General features: G+C 48.8%; 1 protein-coding gene across 1 annotated transcript in view; it reads right to left on the reverse strand.

Moving 5' to 3' along the window:
* Positions 1–10747, reverse strand: part of RPS5 (ribosomal protein S5) — a 16102-nt gene extending 5355 nt beyond the window's left edge. Inside the window, exons 1-3 of the mRNA XM_068249331.1 lie at positions 10641–10747; positions 7908–8013; positions 4960–5169 (exon numbers count right to left, since the gene is read on the reverse strand). Of these exons, the coding sequence (XP_068105432.1) occupies positions 4960–5169; positions 7908–8012 (315 nt within the window). The 5' untranslated portion in view covers position 8013; positions 10641–10747. The remainder of the gene's footprint in view (positions 1–4959; positions 5170–7907; positions 8014–10640) is intronic.
* Between the last annotated feature and the right edge of the window lie 7494 nt (positions 10748–18241).

Raw genomic sequence — 18241 nt, forward strand, 5'->3', positions numbered from 1 at the left:
AGGCACACACACACACAGGCACACACACACACAGGCACACACACACACAGGCACACACACACACAGGCACACACACACACAGGCACACACACACAGGCACACACACACAGGCACACACACACAGGCACACAGGCACACACACACACACACAGGCACACACACAGGCACACAGGCACACACACAGGCACACAGGCACACAGGCACACACACACGTTTCCGACTAATCCCTCATTCCCAACAGTCTTCCGTGCATCCTTCATTACTTTACAATCAAAGCCATCATGTATGGATCAACCTGCTCTGCAGCACCAACTTCCTACCAGCCAACAATCCAGTCATCTGGATCGGGACATTTAACAATCAGGAGCAGAGAGGGTTAGTAAGATGCTAAATAGGGATGGGTCAATAAGATGCATTGATGCAGGATTATGCATAGTGTAGTGAAAATATATGCAGCTTTAAAGAAAACCTGAATCAAAAAAGGGCCCCTGGGGGTACTTACCTCGGGAGGGGGAAGCCTCAGGATCCTAACAAGGCTTCCCCAGTCCCTGCCTGGACCATATACACCCGCCCCCTCCCCCCCCCCCCCCCCCCAATAGCAGCGAGGTAAACATTCACCTACCGTGATCCTGCGCAGGTGCACTAGCCACTCGTCATTCGGGTCAAAGACGGAAATATCCAAACCAGATCGATCCGCTCTACGGCGCAGGTGCAAGTCCTTTGCATCTGTGCAGTAGAGCGGATACGATCGGGGCTCGGCTATTTCCTTCTTACCGGAATGAAAAGCCGCTACTGCGCCTGCACTGGATCCCAGAAAGGTAAATATTACCTTGTCAGCCTTTGTGGAGGGACTTTCAGGGGAGCCAGCGCTGGACTGCCTGCAGCTACAGGGATGGGGAGATTGGTTGTGTACTATGCAGCTACAGGGATATAGTGAATTGGTTGTGTACTATGAATAATTACTAGAAGATTAGCAGCAAAGAAAATATTCTCACACTTTTATTTTCAGGTATATAGTGTTTTTTCTAACATTGCATCATTCTATAATATGTGCAGATTACACAACACTCAGCATTCAAAATGATTCTTTCAGAGCAGTCTGTGAACTAATGACCTCTCCTCTGCCAGAGGAAAAGTAAATAGTCCAGGAACAGTTGAGATAATAAAAGTCAGATAACAGCCCTCTCCACGACTTAAGGTAGCCATACACTGGTCAGATTGGCAGCAGATAGATAAGAAATGCATCTGATGATCTATCTGATGCGTTTTTAGAACATTTTTTACCAGGATAGAATTCCAATAGATTTCAGTTTGAAATCTATTGGAATTCTATCTGATGGCATTTTTTTTGCCATCAGATTTCCATTAAGGCCAATGCAAACTGATAAGCAATCTCATCAGATCGACCTAAATTTTCCATCCTGCCAGCTCGATGGAAATCCATCGAAATCGGCCATTGATCGGTCGATTGGCCAACCGATTTGCAAACGATCAATCGATCGATCGGGAGGCCAGAAAATCGGCTGAGTGTATGGGCCCCTTTACATAGTCGGAGAGCTTAATGGCTTGTTTGCATAGAGATAACAACTGGAGTTTCTCAACTCTTCCTGTACTGGAAACAATTAGACTGATGTATCTGATCTTAATGTTTTATTTCTTAGCTGTACTACACATACAAATCATAATGTCATAATTTTTTTTTCGCTTCAGTGTCTAACTATTACACTATCCAGCAACTGCTGGAGGGCCAACTTTAACACCAGATGCGTCCACAAGACTGCTTGAGAGAGATTCACCACATACAATTTGTAACTCAGGCAGACAGGACAGCTAGAATAGCTGACGCCACAGCAGGCACAACATTCAGTCTTTGACAGCAAAAACAATCCATAAGACACTAAAGCGAAAAAAAAAAAATTATAATGATTTGTATGTGTAGTACAGCTAAGAAATAAAACATTAGGAACAGAGACACAAGTCTAATATTGTTTCCAGTACAGGAAGAGTTAAACTCCAGTTAGCTATGCAAAAAAGCCATTGCGCTCCACGACTTTCTAAGTTGCAGAGAGCTCTGTCTTCTGAAGCTTATTATATCAACTGTCAGTCACTGTATTTTCTTTTTCTCTCCAGAGGACAGGTCAATAGTTCAATACACTGCTATGTAAAAACATTTAGGCCCCATTCCCACCTAAAAACGCCGGTGATTAATGCTAGCGTTTTACGAGGGTGGTTTATCCACGATTAACGTGGAAAAAAAAAAATAAATCACAGGGCAATGCAGCGTTTTGGGAGCGTGCTATGCACGCTATTAGCGAATCGCCGGCAAAACGCTGCATGTTACATGTTTGCGGTTAACGCTAACCGCAAACGCGGCAGTGAGAACACTGCCATAGGCTTACATGGGCTAGCGGTTTTTAAAAACCGCTAGAGTTTTGCGCTGAGCGGGAATCGCGTGATTCCTGCTCAAGTGTGAATGGGGCCTTAGAATGCCGAGTAGTGTGTAAACTGCAAATATTAGAGAATGATGCAATGCTATAAACTAACACTATATACAGTGGCTTGCAAAAGTATTCGGCCCCCTTGAAGTTTTCCACATTTTGTCACATTACTGCCACAAACATGCATCAATTTTATTGGAATTCCACATGAAAGACAAATACAAAGTGGTGTACATACGAGAAGTGGAACGAAAATCATACATCATTACAAACATTACAAAAAAAAATAACTGCAAAGTGGGGTGTGCGTAATTAATCAGCCCCATTTGGTCTGATTGCAGTCAGTTGCCCATAGACATTGCCTGATGAGTGCTAATGACTAGAGTGCACCTGTGTGTAATCTAATGTCAGTACAAATACAGCTGCTCTGTGACGGCCTCAGAGGTTGTCTAAGAGAATATTGGGAGCAACAACACCATGAAGTCCAAAGAACACACCAGACAGGTCAGGGATAAAGTTATTGAGAAATTTAAAGCAGGCTTAGGTTACAAAAGGGTTTCCAAAGCCTTGAACATCCCACGAAGCACTGTTCAAGCGATCATTCAGAAATGGGAGTATGGCACAACTGTAAACCTACCAAGACAAGGCCATCCACCTAAACTCACAGGCTGAACAAGGAGAGCGCTGATCAGAAATGCAATCAAGAGGCCCATGGTGACTCTGGACGAACTGCAGAGATCTACAGCTCAGGTGGGGCAATCTGTCCATAGGACAACTATTAGTCGTGCACTGCACAAGGTCGGCCTTTATGAAAGAGTGGCAAGAAGAAAGCCATTGTTAACTGAAAAGCATAAGAAGTCCTGTTTGCAGTTTGCCACAGGCCATGTGGGGGACACAGCAACCATGTGGAAGAAGGTGCTCTGGTCAGATGAGACCAAAATAGAACTTTTTGGCCAAAATGCAAAACGCTATGTGTGGCGGAAAACTAACACTGCACATCACTCTGAACACACCATCCCCACTGTCAAATATGGTGGTGGCAGCATCATGCTCCGGGGGTGCTTCTCTTCAGCAGGGACAGGAAAGCTGGTCAGAGTTGATGGGAAGATGGATGGATGGAGCCAAATACAGGGCAATCTTGGAAGAAAGCCTCTTGGAGTCTGCAAAAGACTTGAGACTGGGGCGGAGGTTCACCTTCGAGCGGGACAACGACCCTAAACATAAAGCCAGGGCAACAATGGAATGGTTTAAAACAAAACATATCAATGTGTTAGAATGGCCCAGTCAAAGTCCAGATCTAAACCCAATCGAGAATCTGTGGCAAGATCTGAAAACTGCTGTTCACAAACTCTGCCCATCTTATCTGACTGAGCTGGAGCTGTTTTGCAAAGAAGAATGGGCAAGGATTTCAGTCTCTAGATGTGCAAAGCTGGTAGAGACATACCCTAAAAGACTGGCAGCTGTAATTGCAGCAAAAGGTGGTTCTACAAAGTATTGACTCAGGGGGCCGAATAATTACGCACACCCCACTTCTCACATGTACACCACTTTGTACTGGTCTTTCACGTGGAATTCCAATAAAATTGATTCATGTTTGTGGCAGTAATGTGACAAAATGTGGAAAACTTCAAGGGGGCCGAATACTTTTGCAACCCACTGTAAGTGAAAAAAATATGAGAATATTTTCTTTGCTACTAATCTAGTAATTATACATTCTACACAACCAATTAAGTATATTTCTTTTTTTTTGCTTCAGTGTCTCTAAGTTAGTCACGTTAGATAGTGAGTGGCTGTAACAGACACTCGCCGCAACTGAAGCCCAGACCAAATTAAATAAAGAGAAAGCCCTGTAAAGAAAAGGGTGTAAAGCTTCAATCTGTGCACCAACTGCAGTAATAGATCTGCCTGCACAGACCTGCCAGAGTGACATCAGTAGGGATCATCCAGTAGGGATGATCAGACATGCAAATTGTTCAAACTTGATGCAAATTTATGCAAATGTATGCAGGTTAAAAATGGACCAATCAATTTAACCCGTGAAAATGGATCACTATAAACCTGGGTTTAAATGAATTGGTCCATTTTAAACCTGCATATATTTGCATAATTTCAGAACAATTTGCATCTCATTGATCATCCCTACTCTCCAGTCAGCACAGACCTGCCAGAGTGACATCACTCACCTCTCCAGTCACCACACACCTGCCATAGTGACATCACTCACCTCTCCAGTCACCACACACTTGCCATAGTGACATCACTCACCTCTCCAGTCACCACACACTTGCCAGAGTGACATCACTCCTCTCTCCAGTCACCAAACACTTGCCAGAGTGACATCACTCACCTCTCCAGTCAGCACACACCTGCCAGAGTGACATCACTCCCCTCTCCAGTCAGCACACACCTGCCATAGTGACATATCACACACACACACACCTCTCCAGTCACCACACACCTGCCAGAGTGACATCACTCCCCTATCCAGTCAGCACAGACCTGCCAGGGTGACATCACTCACCTCTCCAGTCAGCAGGTGGATGATCTCGAAGGCGTGCTTCACGATCCTGACTGTCATGAGCTTCTTGCCGTTGTTCCTGCCGTGCATCATGAGGGAGTTTGTCAGACGCTCCACGATGGGGCACTGGGCCTTACGGAAACGCTTGGCCGCATACCGGCCTCCGCTGTGTGGCAGGTACTTGGCATACTTCTCTTTCACGGCAATGTAATCCTGGATGAGAGAAAATGGTCTGTGAACCACATGTACAATATCCCAAGTACAAATCACATAAAAGTGGACCTGTCACAGCTAGCAGGCATAGGGGGCTGACTTGCCAAGTCCTGTCAGTGTGGGCCAGAGACTGAGGAGAGCACCCGGGGTACCCAGCAGGGTTGTGCAGTCAGTGCAAAAATCATCCGACTACTCAGTTCATAAAACTACGGACTCCAATTACCCAAAATTACTCTGACTCCGACTGACTCCAACTCCACAGCCCTGGTACCCAGGTCGGAAAATGGTTTATTGCCAAGGTTTTATCAGCCCCTTCTGCTGCCTGCACTTACAGATCATAGTAAATTAGGGAGACACTTCCAATTTTGCTTGACCAATCAATGGCCAATTTTACCTCTGCCATGTAGTACGAGAGCTCACCTTACACGATCTGTTCATAACATTCACAGTCTGTCAGCCCTCAAACTACACAGATGTGGTAAAATTAGTCGGCGATTGACCAATCAAAATGAACCATATATTCTAGCGTATAAGACACCCCCCAATTTTTCTAGTTAAAATATAGAATTTGGGATATAATCGCCGTATAAGTCTACTCATCTTCTAACGCACACCAAATAAAATAAAAAACATCATATACAAGTGCTATGTATGCCAGTATATAGGCGATTGACTTGTTAGATTGGTCAACTGTCCCTAAGTGGATTAGTCGGCTCTCCTTGTCTACCTGTTTATCAGAGCAGTATGGAAGACTAGGTCGGGTTGTGCCCATAAAACACGCCTCTTTCACCCTTCTGACCCGTCCTTGTATCCCATTTACTTCCCTCTCTGCCTCTCAGATCTCGCACATGTGCGCCTGCGCCGCTTCCCTACAGTCCTCAGCAGCGAGATCTGAGAGGCGGTAATATGATAGGGTGTATCACCCGGCATCAATGACACCCGGCATATAAGACGACCCCAGACTTTTCAGATGATTTTCAAGGGTTAAAAAGTAGTCTTATACGCCAGAATATACTGTAGATGAGTGTATGCACCTTCCCACATACGTTGCTCTCTTAACCACTCCATGAGGCCTGATACACCACATGGCGGTTACCGGTAAGTTGCCGGGAAGGCAGTGCACTGTAATTTTACCAGTACTAATTGCCAAGAGAACACAGCCCATTAACACACCGGTGTATAGAGCCTCAGGCCACATGTCCGTCATTTCTTTGCTCTATTCGTCAAAACAAAAGTTGCTTTATGCAATACCTTTCATAACTAACGAGTTTTCCTGCAGACCTTTCTAATCAACTTTCTTCAGGCAGGATATAGAGCTAGATTGAAGCACACACATCTGTCGGGGCCCGTGCACAACGTCGCACTGCTGCGCAGATTTCAGTGTGTAACAGAGACATTACTGCGTGGGCAGCACTGTCTGATGCGCTGTACAACACAGAATTCTAACAACGCATTCCTGTGCGCAACATAAGAACTGTCCCATTCAATGCAGCTGAAAGCGGTTCATTCTGCAACAGAAAGCGATGCAGGTGATGCAAGTTTTACAGCTCTATTGCAATGCAAAAATTAGCCCAGGCTCTTAATGAGACAAAACTGTAACCCAGGGAATCGTGCGTGGGAGGAGTTGGCTGATGGTGTAATGGTTATAGGCTCTGCCTCTGACACAGCAGACCAGGGTTCGAATCTCGGCTCTGCCTGTTCAGTAAGCCAGCACTAATTCAGTAGGAGACCTTTGGCAAGTCTCCCTTACACTGCTACTGCCAATAGAGCGCACCCTAGTGGCTGCTGCTCTGCTCTGGCGCTTTGAGTCCGCAAGGAGAAAAGCGCAATATAAATGTTATTTGTCTTGTCTTGGTGAATTTTGCCACTACCAGCCACTCACATTCCTAGTTTCATTAGCAAATAGTACCTTCCACACCACTGCTAAAAGTAAAATAAATACAGCAGAGTCCCCAGTATCCGGCACCAGCGGGGATCACCTGGTGCTGGATACATGTGCTTGCTGGTTGCACAACAACCCCCCCCCTCCCCCCAAAAAAGTTACTAAACAAGCCTTCTGCGATGTCTAGCAGCCTTTCTGATTCACCTAGTGGGCTGCTAGCGCTTTCCAGCTTCCCCGTACATGACAGCCGGGTCACATGATACACTGACTTGCGTGCACGGAAGCCACTGGGTCATTCGGAAAGTATGCTAGACTTCGCTGGAGGTTTGGTAAGTATTTTAAACGCCCCAAAACCAGCTAAAAGCAAAGTCCCCGTTATCACTCAGGCATGCCGGTTAGTCAAGTCTTTCGGTTGCCCGAGTTTCAGATAATGGGAACTGTTGTATTTCAAGGGAACAAAAAAAAGCCACCCTTCAGTGTTAGGGAGTCTTGCCTTGAACTCCTTACTGAATAGGTACTGACCCTAGCCAGGGAGTAGCAAGAACCCTGGTCTCCAATGTCAAAGGCGGTGCCTTTAACCAGTACACTATCCAGCCACTGTCCACTTTAGGCCCCTCTCAGACAGGAAGCTGAACTGTGCGCTTTCCAAGCCGTTCAGTCTACAGTCAGTGCAATTTAAATGCAGCTGAATTGCAGCAGTAGTAGTAACACCACGCGTGTCAACCGCTAACAAGAGCCTGGCCAGGGTAGGAGATCAGCTGACAGGTGGTGACTTCCAATACTGCTCCCTAAAACGTAGAACAAATACTGTTTCAGAGATAGTTGGTGACAACTTCCAGCACATATAAATTGGTACCTGCAGGGAGATGTCATTGATCTGGACATCATCGGTACTCCACTTCCCGAACAGCTTAATTTCTGGGGTCTCGGCCCCAACAGGAACAGATTCCCAGTCTGCCATCCTACAAATAAAACAAAATCTGAATTAGGAGGATTCCATGTATGGTCATGGGATTGAACAACGAACAGAAAAAAAAGTCACATTTTTTTCATAAACCTATTAAGGATCGCAAATTAACCTCAAGCTATAATCCCCAGGTTGCTAGTGCCCCCCCGACAAAATCATTGACCCATCATGTTGGACCTCCAATATGCTACCACTATTGATCATGTATTGCTGTCTCCCTTGGCTGGATCTCTCATTCACCATCCTTCCCTCTCCATAGACCAGGACAGGTTGCCGAGCAACGAATATGTGCAGCAGTCGTTCCAAGAATGTTCCCTGTGACAAATATTAAAACTACGTACCCAGATTTACTGCACATGCACATCTAAAGTCCATGTACTTACTTTGGATAAAGCAGCAGGAGAGAAAGCTCACTGTATAAAGAATCTACCTGTGGTCATTAACCTGGAACAAGCATGCAGCCAAAAAAAAATAAGGCCTTATCTGTACATCTGTTCCAGGACAGGCAGTGAGAACCATTAACCCTCCTGGCGGTCTAATGTTTTCCGCCAGAAGGCTGCGCAGCATTTATTTATTTTTTTTTAAATCATGTAGCGAGCCTTCGGCGATCTCCGATCAGGAAATCCCGTTCAAAGAAAGGAATTTCCTGGAGGGCTTCCCCCGTCGCCATGGCGGGATGACGTCAGCGACGTCTTTGGGAGTCACGATCCACCCCTCAGCGCTGCCTGGCACTGATTGGCCAGGCAGCGCACGGGGTCTGGGGGGGGGGGGCGGAGCGGATAGTGGCGATCGAGCGCGGGCCGGCGGCGATCGGTGTGCTGACGCAGCTAGCAAAGTGCTAACTGCGTTCAGCAAAAAAAAAAAAAATTAAGCAAATCGGCCCAGCAGGGCCTGAGAAAACCTCCTGCGCGGCTTACCCCAAACTATGTTCGGGGTTACCGCCAGGAAGGTTAAACTGGCACTATCATAGAAAGTTACAGCCCTGTAATTACTGCCCTTACAAGTTGAACTTTGAAGACCTGAGCTCAAGGCTCTTGTTTGGCCTCTTTCAGATGGGCCGCTGACAGGCAGTGAATTCACCATCTGTCAGCTGCTCTCATGCACAGCCAGGAGCAGGTTAGAGCTCTGTGCTGGTGGTCGATAAGACAGCTCCCCCTAGAGTCACATATGAGTGCAGCCGTGGCCAGATGCAACAGGTCACGGCTTCTTGCCATGGAGGAAGACTACCAGGTGTCAAGCATTGACATGTGAGGTGTTACAACCGCTGCCATTCAGATGCATTTAAAATTGCAACCGAATGGTGAAGCAGGCAAAAACTGCACCACACATTGGGCGCAGCCATGTACTGTGACTTACAGCCATAACTTAGAGGGTTACCTGGGTGCCAGCAATGGAGCCCAAATTACAAGGAAAAAAAAAAAAAGGGAAATTTTCTTTAGGGCTTCCCCGTCACCATGGCGACAATCGGACTGACGTCATCGACGTTGTGACGTCAGACGGAGTCCGGATCCACTACGCAGCGCTGCCTGGCACTGATTGCCCAGGCTGCGCACGGGGCCCTTTCGCGTTGGGTAGTGGCGGATTGGCAGCGAGCTGCGGCGATCGGAGAAACACGCAGCTAGCAAAGTGCTAGCTGCGTGTTTCAAAAAAAATTATTCAAATCGGCCCACCAGGGCCTCAGCACGTCCAGAACGCTAGGGAGGTTAAGTGTGCTGACCAGGAAGCTGTTATGTGGTAACTGCCATTTTTAAAATGGAGGACAGAGAATCCCACTGATCACAGTGGACAAATGGGACGCAGGAAAGGAGAAAGAGATTGAGTAGTAGACTACACAGGAGGGAAGTATAACCTGTGGATGGTTATTTTAACTTTTTATTTTCAGTTCAGGTTCTCTTTAATGCCGATGGAACTTTTGCAGGGGCAGGGTGAGCCAATTTTCAGCTTCACCCTGCACCCAAATTTTTCAGCACAGTTTTTGCATGTATGTCCCAAATGTTGTTCATGGGTGGCATTTGGGACTCTGATCAGCCATTCATCTGGAAGGAGCACACCAGCTAGGGAGGTTAGTGTCAGAGCGCTAATACTCTGCATGGCGCCCTGGAGAGAGCAGCATAAGCAGAGGGGCACATCACCATGCCTAGGACAGAGATACGGTCACTCCCATGATAAACCATTTAAAGAAAAAAAAAGTTACAAAATTACAATCAGGCAGCATGTCAGGCGAACAATCCTCAGCAGATGTTATCCCAGTGAATAAATCTGCCAGGAAACATCTCACAGTTCATGGGCACTTTTACTATATCACTAGCTGGATCAGGTCACTGTACAGTGCATGGCAGACAGTCCAAGGTAAGATTGGACAACCAGATTGTAAGATGTGTAGACAGATCAGGAAGATTTTCACACTAAAGGTTACTGTTCCTTTAATAAGATCATGTAATAGGCATACTGATGTCCCTCCTGTGCAGCTGCATGCCTGGCAATGTGCTGAACTCCTGTATTCTCCCATATATGATCAGTGCAGGCCTCCCCCCGGCAGTGTGGTCTGTCCCATGCTCCCCCCGGGACCCGCACACGTATCACAGCCCGCCGGAATCGCCGCTTTCCACCGAAACCACTCACGTGTCAGCTCGCCTAGATCCTAACCGGTCGGCGCTCGGAGCGGAAAGAGGCCAGGGCGGGGTCTCCTCCCCAGATATACAGGGGCCCACACTTCCGCCTAGACCTAGCGCAGCGGCTCTTGCCCTCACTTCTCCCAGCTTTAACGAATGACGCTGTGGGAGGATCCGCCATCTTTGTTCAGGGAAGACGCTAGGCGTCACTTCCGCGATACCATCTTTGAAGCGGGCGGAGCCACGTTGGGAGAGGAGAAGGGCAGCGGCTGCGCCATGTTTAGTGCTGGCAGAGCGGCGTGCTCAGTGGCGACGCCATGATGGCTTTGAATCAACTTTATTTACATGTAACAGATGACAGAGGCTTTCACACACTGAGAAGAAGCTAGTTAGTTTAGAGAGTTGGAGTTTCAGGAGAGGACTGGTAATTGTAGTTCTATTAAAATGCTGAACAGAATGAACAGAAAGGAAGAGGCCTGGAACCCACTAGAAACAGCGCTATTGCAATCGCTAGCGATTTGTGACAGCGTTTTGCAAGTGATTTTGGGAGCGATTTCCCTGCGCCTATACAAGTCATTAGAATGGGAACACTCCCAAAATGCTGCATGTCCTGTGATTGCAATTAGCTTAACCGCAATCACTGTAGTGGAATCTGTCCCATCCATTTAGCACAGACTAACCAGCAAGCTCATGGTGACCCGGAACTCATTGGAGTGTGTGAGGGGCTACAATGGTCCTAAAAGCCCCCTTACTAAGCTGTTAAGAAAAACAAAAGTTTGCTTTCCTAAAACAGAAAGAATTTGCGATAATTCAGGTTGGCGTGAGCGCCGAGATGTCTTCCTGTGCATCACTGCTGAATATATGCAAATTAACCATTGTACCCTTAGAAGCTAAACACACCTCCAGAACCGCTGGAATGAAATGATGTGTCAGCTTGTTAATTTGTACAGAGCCATCCATTTACATTGGCAGAGCGTTTAGGGAAATCGTTAGCAAGTTAAAGCGCTCCCTAAACTCTAAAAAAAAAACGCTCTAGTGGGTTCCAGGCCCAAGGCTGGGTGCTGGGGCTAGCTTTGTGTGGTTAGTGATGGGAATTCTGACTCTTCTCAGAGAATCGGCTCTTCTGAATCGGCTCCCATTAAAGAGCCGGCTCTTACGGGTCTCTGAATCGGCTCTTCATTAAATATCACTAGACACCACTAAGAATCGGAGTAAAAGCCTCGCCCCGTCTCCTTGACAACTCCAGACTGCTTCTCTAAATGGGGCAATCCCTCCTGCTACTGCTCTACTCCGCCCCATACACTCCTACAAGCTGGAAGAGGAGGACTACATCTCCCAGCATGCCTCAGCGCCCTTTATTACAGAGCAAAGCAGAGCTCTGTGGGGCAGCTGAGGCATCGGCTCTTTTAAAACTGAGAGCTGGCTCTTGTCGTTTGCAGCAAAGAGCCGGCTCGTTCGCGAACGACCCATCACTAGTGGGAGTGATGTTCTTGCAATTACTTTTTAGAGGCCACAGAAGTTCTGTGTTCTTTCACAATTTTATGTGTACATATGTCAGCCCCGTTTCTAGGGGCGTGCGACCGCCCTGAGGGAGGGGAATGCCGTTATGGAGGAAGAGCCGCAGCTGTGGGGAGGATGGCCCGACTTCTCCCTCCTTTCCTCTCAACTCCATGCTCCCCCCTCCGCTGCAGAGTAAGCTCAGCAGGAAGCGCTGTATACTGCAACTCACCTCCCTGCGTTCCAATTGCTGATCACTTGCCGCTGGTCTCCTCCTCTGCATAGCCGCTTATACACACTCTACTACCTGTTTAGCAGGAAGTAGACTATACTACTGGCTACCTATATTGGGGGCACCTACCTAACTAACCTATACTGGGGGCACCTACCTATCTAACCTATGCTGGGGTCAACTATTCTGTCTACCTATATTTGAGGCACCCACCTAACTAGCCTGTACTGGGGGCACCTACCTATCTAACCTATACTGGGGGCACATGCCTATTTAGCCTACACTGGGGGAAACTATATTGGCTACCTATACTAAAGGCACCTACCTGGCTAACCTACACTGGGGCACCTATGCCTGGCCACCTATACTGGGGGGACCTATAGCTGGTTACCTATACTGGGGCACCTATGCCTGGCTACCTATACTGGGGGAACCATATAGCTGGCTACCTATACTGAGTGCAACTAGACCTGGCTAACCTATAATGCGGGCACCTATACCTTGCTCCATGGGCGGAGAGGGGCAATTTTTACACCCTCGCCCTGGGTGCATTTTAGCCTAGAAACTACCCTGATGTCTGTATTGCGTTGAAAAAAAAAAGACTACACGCATCTACTTTCTGCATACTGCAAGGCAGCATTTTGTAAAGTCTCTCGAAAATCGTTAAAAAATATATACTTACCTAAGAAAAGAGAAGCCTCTGGATTTTTTAGAAACGTCTCATGCCGACCTTCAGGACCCGTTGCCGAGCGCAGAACCTACAAAGAATTCCGACAAGCCTGACAAGATCAGGGCCGGACTCTTCTTCAGGCTCGAGCAAAGCCATACTGCGCCTGCGCAAACATGGCCTTGCCTGCACAGTAGGCTGGAGCCGCTCTTGCACGTCCCTCTGGTTCACTGCGCTGGTTTGCCGGGCTCCCTTTCTTGCATGAGCACGGCTATACCGTACCTACATGAGTACGGAAGCACATGCTCAGTAACACAAACACCCGCTCATTTAGAGCAGCTATAGCTTACTGCGCAGGTGACTAGTAACGCGGCCGCCCGAACATATTTACCCGACTTGTCGGATATGTTCAGAGGGTTCCGGGGCAGTTACGGTGGGGTCAAGGAGGATGTGGGAAACCCCTCTAACTAGGTAAGTATCTATTTTTTTTTTTTTTTATGTCAGATCGGGTTCACTTAAAGTGTACCAGAGACGAGTTACTATAAAAGATTTATACATACCTGGGGCTTCCTCCAGCCCCATCCGCACAGATTGCTCCTACGCCGCCGTCCTCAGTCTTCTCCAGCTCCGTTACCGGGTCCCGTAACTTCAGTCAGTCTGTGCAAAAGAAGTGCGCCCTCTACGTATCTCTCGTGGCCAGTGTGAGCAAGAGAAGTGCGCCCTCTGCGTATCTCTCGTGGCCAGTGTGAGCAAGAGAAGTGCGCCCTCTGCGTATCTCTCGTGGCCAGTCTGTGCAAGAGAAATGCGCCCTCTACGTATCTCTCGTGGCCAGTCTGCGCAAGAGAAATGCGCCCTCTGCGTATCTCTCGTGGCCAGTCTGCGCAAGAGAAGTGCGCCCTCTACGTATCTCTCGTGGCCAGTGTGAGCAAGAGAAGTGCGCCCTCTGCGTATCTCTCGTGGCCAGTCTGCGCAAGAGAAGTGCGCCCTCTGCGTATCTCTCGTGGCCAGTGTGAGCAAGAGAAGTGCGCCCTCTGCGTATCTCTCGTGGCCAGTCTGCGCAAGAGGAGTGCGGCCTCTACGTATCTCTCGTGGCCAGTCTGCGCAAGAGAAGTGCGCCCTCTGCGTATCTCTCGTGGCCAGTGTGAGCAAGAGAAGTGCGCCCTCTACGTATCTCTCGTGGCCATTCTGCGCAAGAGAAGTGCGCCCTCTACGTATCTCTCGTGGCCAGTCTGTGCAAGAGAAGTGCGCCCTCTGCATATCTCTCGTGGCCAGTCTGCGCAAGAGAAGTGCGGCCTCTACGTATCTCTCGTGGCCAGTCTGTGCAAGAGAAGTGCGCCCTCTGCGTATCTCTCGTGGCCAGTCTGCGCAAGAGAAGTGCGGCCTCTACGTATCTCTCGTGGCCAGTCTGCGCAAGAGAAGTGCGGCCTCTGCGTATCTCTCGTGGCCAGTCTGCACAAGAGAAGTGCGGCCTCTGCGTATCTCTCGTGGCCAGTCTGCGCAAGAGAAGTGCGGCCTCTGCGTATCTCTCGTGGCCAGTCTGCGCAAGAGAAATGCGCCCTCTACGTATCTCTCGTGGCCAGTCTGTGCAAGAGAAGTGCGCCCTCTGCGTATCTCTCGTGGCCAGTCTGCGCAAGAGAAGTGCGCCCTCTACGTATCTCTCGTGGCCAGTCTGCGCAAGAGAAGTGCGCCCTCTGCGTATCTCTCGTGGCCAGTCTGCGCAAGAGAAGTGCGGCCTCTACGTATCTCTCGTGGCCAGTCTGCGCAAGAGAAGTGCGGCCTCTGCGTATCTCTCGTGGCCAGTCTGCGCAAGAGAAGTGCGGCCTCTGCGTATCTCTCGTGGCCAGTCTGCGCAAGAGAAGTGCGGCCTCTGCGTATCTCTCGTGGCCAGTCTGTGCAAGAGAAGTGCGGCCTCTGCGTATCTCTCGTGGCCAGTCTGCGCAAGAGAAGTGCGCCCTCTGCGTATTTCTCGTGGCCAGTGTGAGCAAGAGAAGTGCGCCCTCTGCGTATCTCTCGTGGCCAGTGTGAGCAAGAGAAGTGCGCCCTCTACGTATCTCTCGTGGCCAGTGTGAGCAAGAGAAGTGCGCCCTCTACGTATTTCTCGTGGCCAGTGTGAGCAAGAGAAGTGCGCCCTCTACGTATCTCTCGTGGCCAGTGTGAGCAATAGAAGTGCTCCCTCTACGTATCTCTCGTGGCCAGTGTGAGCAAGAGAAGTGCGCCCTCTACGTATTTCTCGTGGCCAGTGTGAGCAAGAGAAGTGCGCCCTCTACGTATCTCTCGTGGCCAGTGTGAGCAAGAGAAGTGCGCCCTCTGCGTATCTCTCGTGGCCAGTCTGCGCAAGAGAAGTGCGCCCTCTACGTATCTCTCGTGGCCAGTCTGCGCAAGAGAAGTGCGCCCTCTTCGTATCTCTCGTGGCCAGTGTGAGCAAGAGAAGTGCGCCCTCTGCGTATCTCTCGTGGCCAGTCTGCGCAAGAGAAGTGCGCCCTCTACGTATCTCTCGTGGCCAGTCTGCGCAAGAGAAGTGCGCCCTCTACGTATCTCTCGTGGCCAGTCTGCGCAAGAGAAGTGCGGCCTCTGCGTATCTCTCGTGGCCAGTCTGCGCAAGAGAAGTGCGGCCTCTGCGTATCGCTCGTGGCCAGTCTGCGCAAGAGAAGTGCGGCCTCTGCGTATCTCTCGTGGCCAGTCTGCGCAAGAGAAGTGCGCCCTCTACGTATCTCTCGTGGCCAGTCTGCGCAAGAGAAGTGCGCCCTCTACGTATCTCTCGTGGCCAGTCTGTGCAATGTAAGATTCTTAGAGGGTCTTGCAAGGTATGGCCCTTATTAGAGCCAAAGTGAACCTGTGTTTCAGTCAAAGATTATGTGCAGAGTTCTCTTGCTATACAGATTCTAGAAGGCCAGGCAGAGAGTGGAATAGAAGAGAGAACATTACAGGGAATAGTAAAAGGTCAGAACGCAGCATTATCTATGGGATGTGCAGACTAGCTGTCTGAGCCTGGGATGCCCAGGGCCATACAATGCCAAACAATGCCTGGTGTTTCTAAACACCAGTTTCTGAGTATTTAGGGTACAGGGCATCGGCTTCGCGCTTGCGCGCTAGACGGATGTCAATCACAGAGTTCTGGATGTCAATCACAGAGTTCTATAGGCCAATAGCAAGCGTTTAATAGGGGTGACATCTGGAACTCGCCCATATCCCACCTTCGGGGGCGTGTGGTTAGTTAACACTTGTGGGTCTGGAGGTTTTTCCATTTATAAGGTATATGCGTCCAGGTCTGGAGCTAGCGCGCTCATATTAATCAGCTTTGCTCAATATCTGTATTATTACTTGCTGATGTTTGCTTTGCTTCATATGTTTTTCAATATAAGTTTATAACCAAGATTATACCGAGTATCCCGGTTGGATACAATAAAGATTCTCTTAACTGCTCTGGCGACCAATTCTGTGAAAGTCTGCTAACGGCTGTATATTTTCCGAAGGTGATAAGGACCAGCACTAAGGCTGTCAGGTAGTCACACACAGGGACTAAATATTTGATTATTACAGTGGTGCCGAAACCCGGGATCGAACCAGGGACCTTTAGATACAGTTCACTGTAGAACACGGGTTAAATCGGCACCTTTACAGTGGTGCCGATTTAACCCGTGTTCTACAGTGAACTGAGAGACCGGTGACTAGCCTGGAAAAGCAGAATTGTCTCTTATCAAAAAGAGATAAGTGCGCAACCCTGCACCGCAGAGGGAAAGTGCGAACAGCGGCAGAAGTTGGATCGTGTCTGAGACTGTTCTGTACACACAGTCTTTGCTAAAGGATCTCGAAGAGCACTCCTTGCACTGGACCGGCAGACTCCAGAGGGGAGGAATCCAATTAAGAGACGAGGCAGCTCGTGGGAGCATCGTTGGGTCGCAGACCGAGATGTACTGAGATGCCTGGTGACCGTATCTACACCTAGGAGGTGTGAGTATGACAATTGCATTATAAACGTATAAGTTTGTTACTATTGCAGTGTTAACGTGTAAATTCTAGTTGAAGAGACTAGGGTTAAACTGCAGTGAAGAAACGCTGTGCAACAGCAGCGTAGTGACAGTTTATATTGTAGAATTGTGGGTTTTTTTTCTCTTCTCTCTCCGGGGTTATCTGCTTGTTTAGTACGAGGTGTTTACAAAACATGGAGGCCTTGCATTTCTTAGGCAATAAGAGTTCTGTGGTGTTTTCGCTACGACAGAATGAAAACATTGCGAGAACGTGGGACCGCCTTTGTTCACAGCTGTCGGAAGAATGGGAGACTTTAGAGGGCAGAGAAAGCTGTACCACGCTCGGGGCTCGATATGTGGAAAAAGTTAGATTGCTGGCTAACGCAGTCCAAACTTTTGATGCATTTGTGAGAGAAGCTGTGTACAACTGCAGGGAAATTCCGGACATAAGGGGAGCAGAGGGGTGTGATAGATGTCTGGATTTCAAACGGCAGATTCAGCAGTTTAGAAATGCACTGAGAGGTACAGTGACAGGAGGGGTCCCCATTAAGCAAGAAGAGGAGGGGTCCCTTATGGGAATACAGGAAGAGCAGGAGGAACAGCTCTGGGGGGCAGACGGAGGGGAGGAAGACGAGTTCTCATACAGTGAGGAGGCAGAAATGGGCCCGCAGCCAAACAGTCCCACCGCGATCCCAAGAGATAGCAGAGGGGGGAGGCAGCAAGGTACGGGAGCAGAGGAGGAAGATGCGGGAATGCATGCCCCAAGGGAGGGGGGAATCCCACTCCCGGACCTCACTCCACAAAGTTTAACAGGATACTTTAGTGGTGATGAGTCTGCAATTAATTTCCAAACACCCGGGGTCCCCATAGCACCAGATAGACCTCGATCTGCCCAAAGTTTACCACCACCTGGGCAGCCATCCGGGATCCCTAGAGCTCCTAATAAGCCTCCAAAACCGAGAGCTCCTCCAGTGCAGAATCCAGAGTTTCCAGTGCGACCTCCGGCACCCTGGGGGCACCCAATGGCACCCCTGTATTCCCCCATCAATGCAGAACGTTTGGGGAAGATGGTTAAAACCATAACACCATATAACCCCAATTTGAGTGCATTTCAAAATTCTCAGATTTTTTAAGTGTGGGCTAAACGCTACAAATGGGGGGATGAGCAGGCATGCCTGGCAATGTCTCTTTGGGTTCCATACAACGTAGGGACTCAGCTGGAATACAGTGGTCTGAACAGAGCACGG

The sequence above is a fragment of the Hyperolius riggenbachi genome, chromosome 8, assembly GCF_040937935.1.
Source record: "Hyperolius riggenbachi isolate aHypRig1 chromosome 8, aHypRig1.pri, whole genome shotgun sequence".
In the NCBI taxonomy this organism is placed as follows: Eukaryota; Metazoa; Chordata; class Amphibia; order Anura; family Hyperoliidae; genus Hyperolius; species Hyperolius riggenbachi.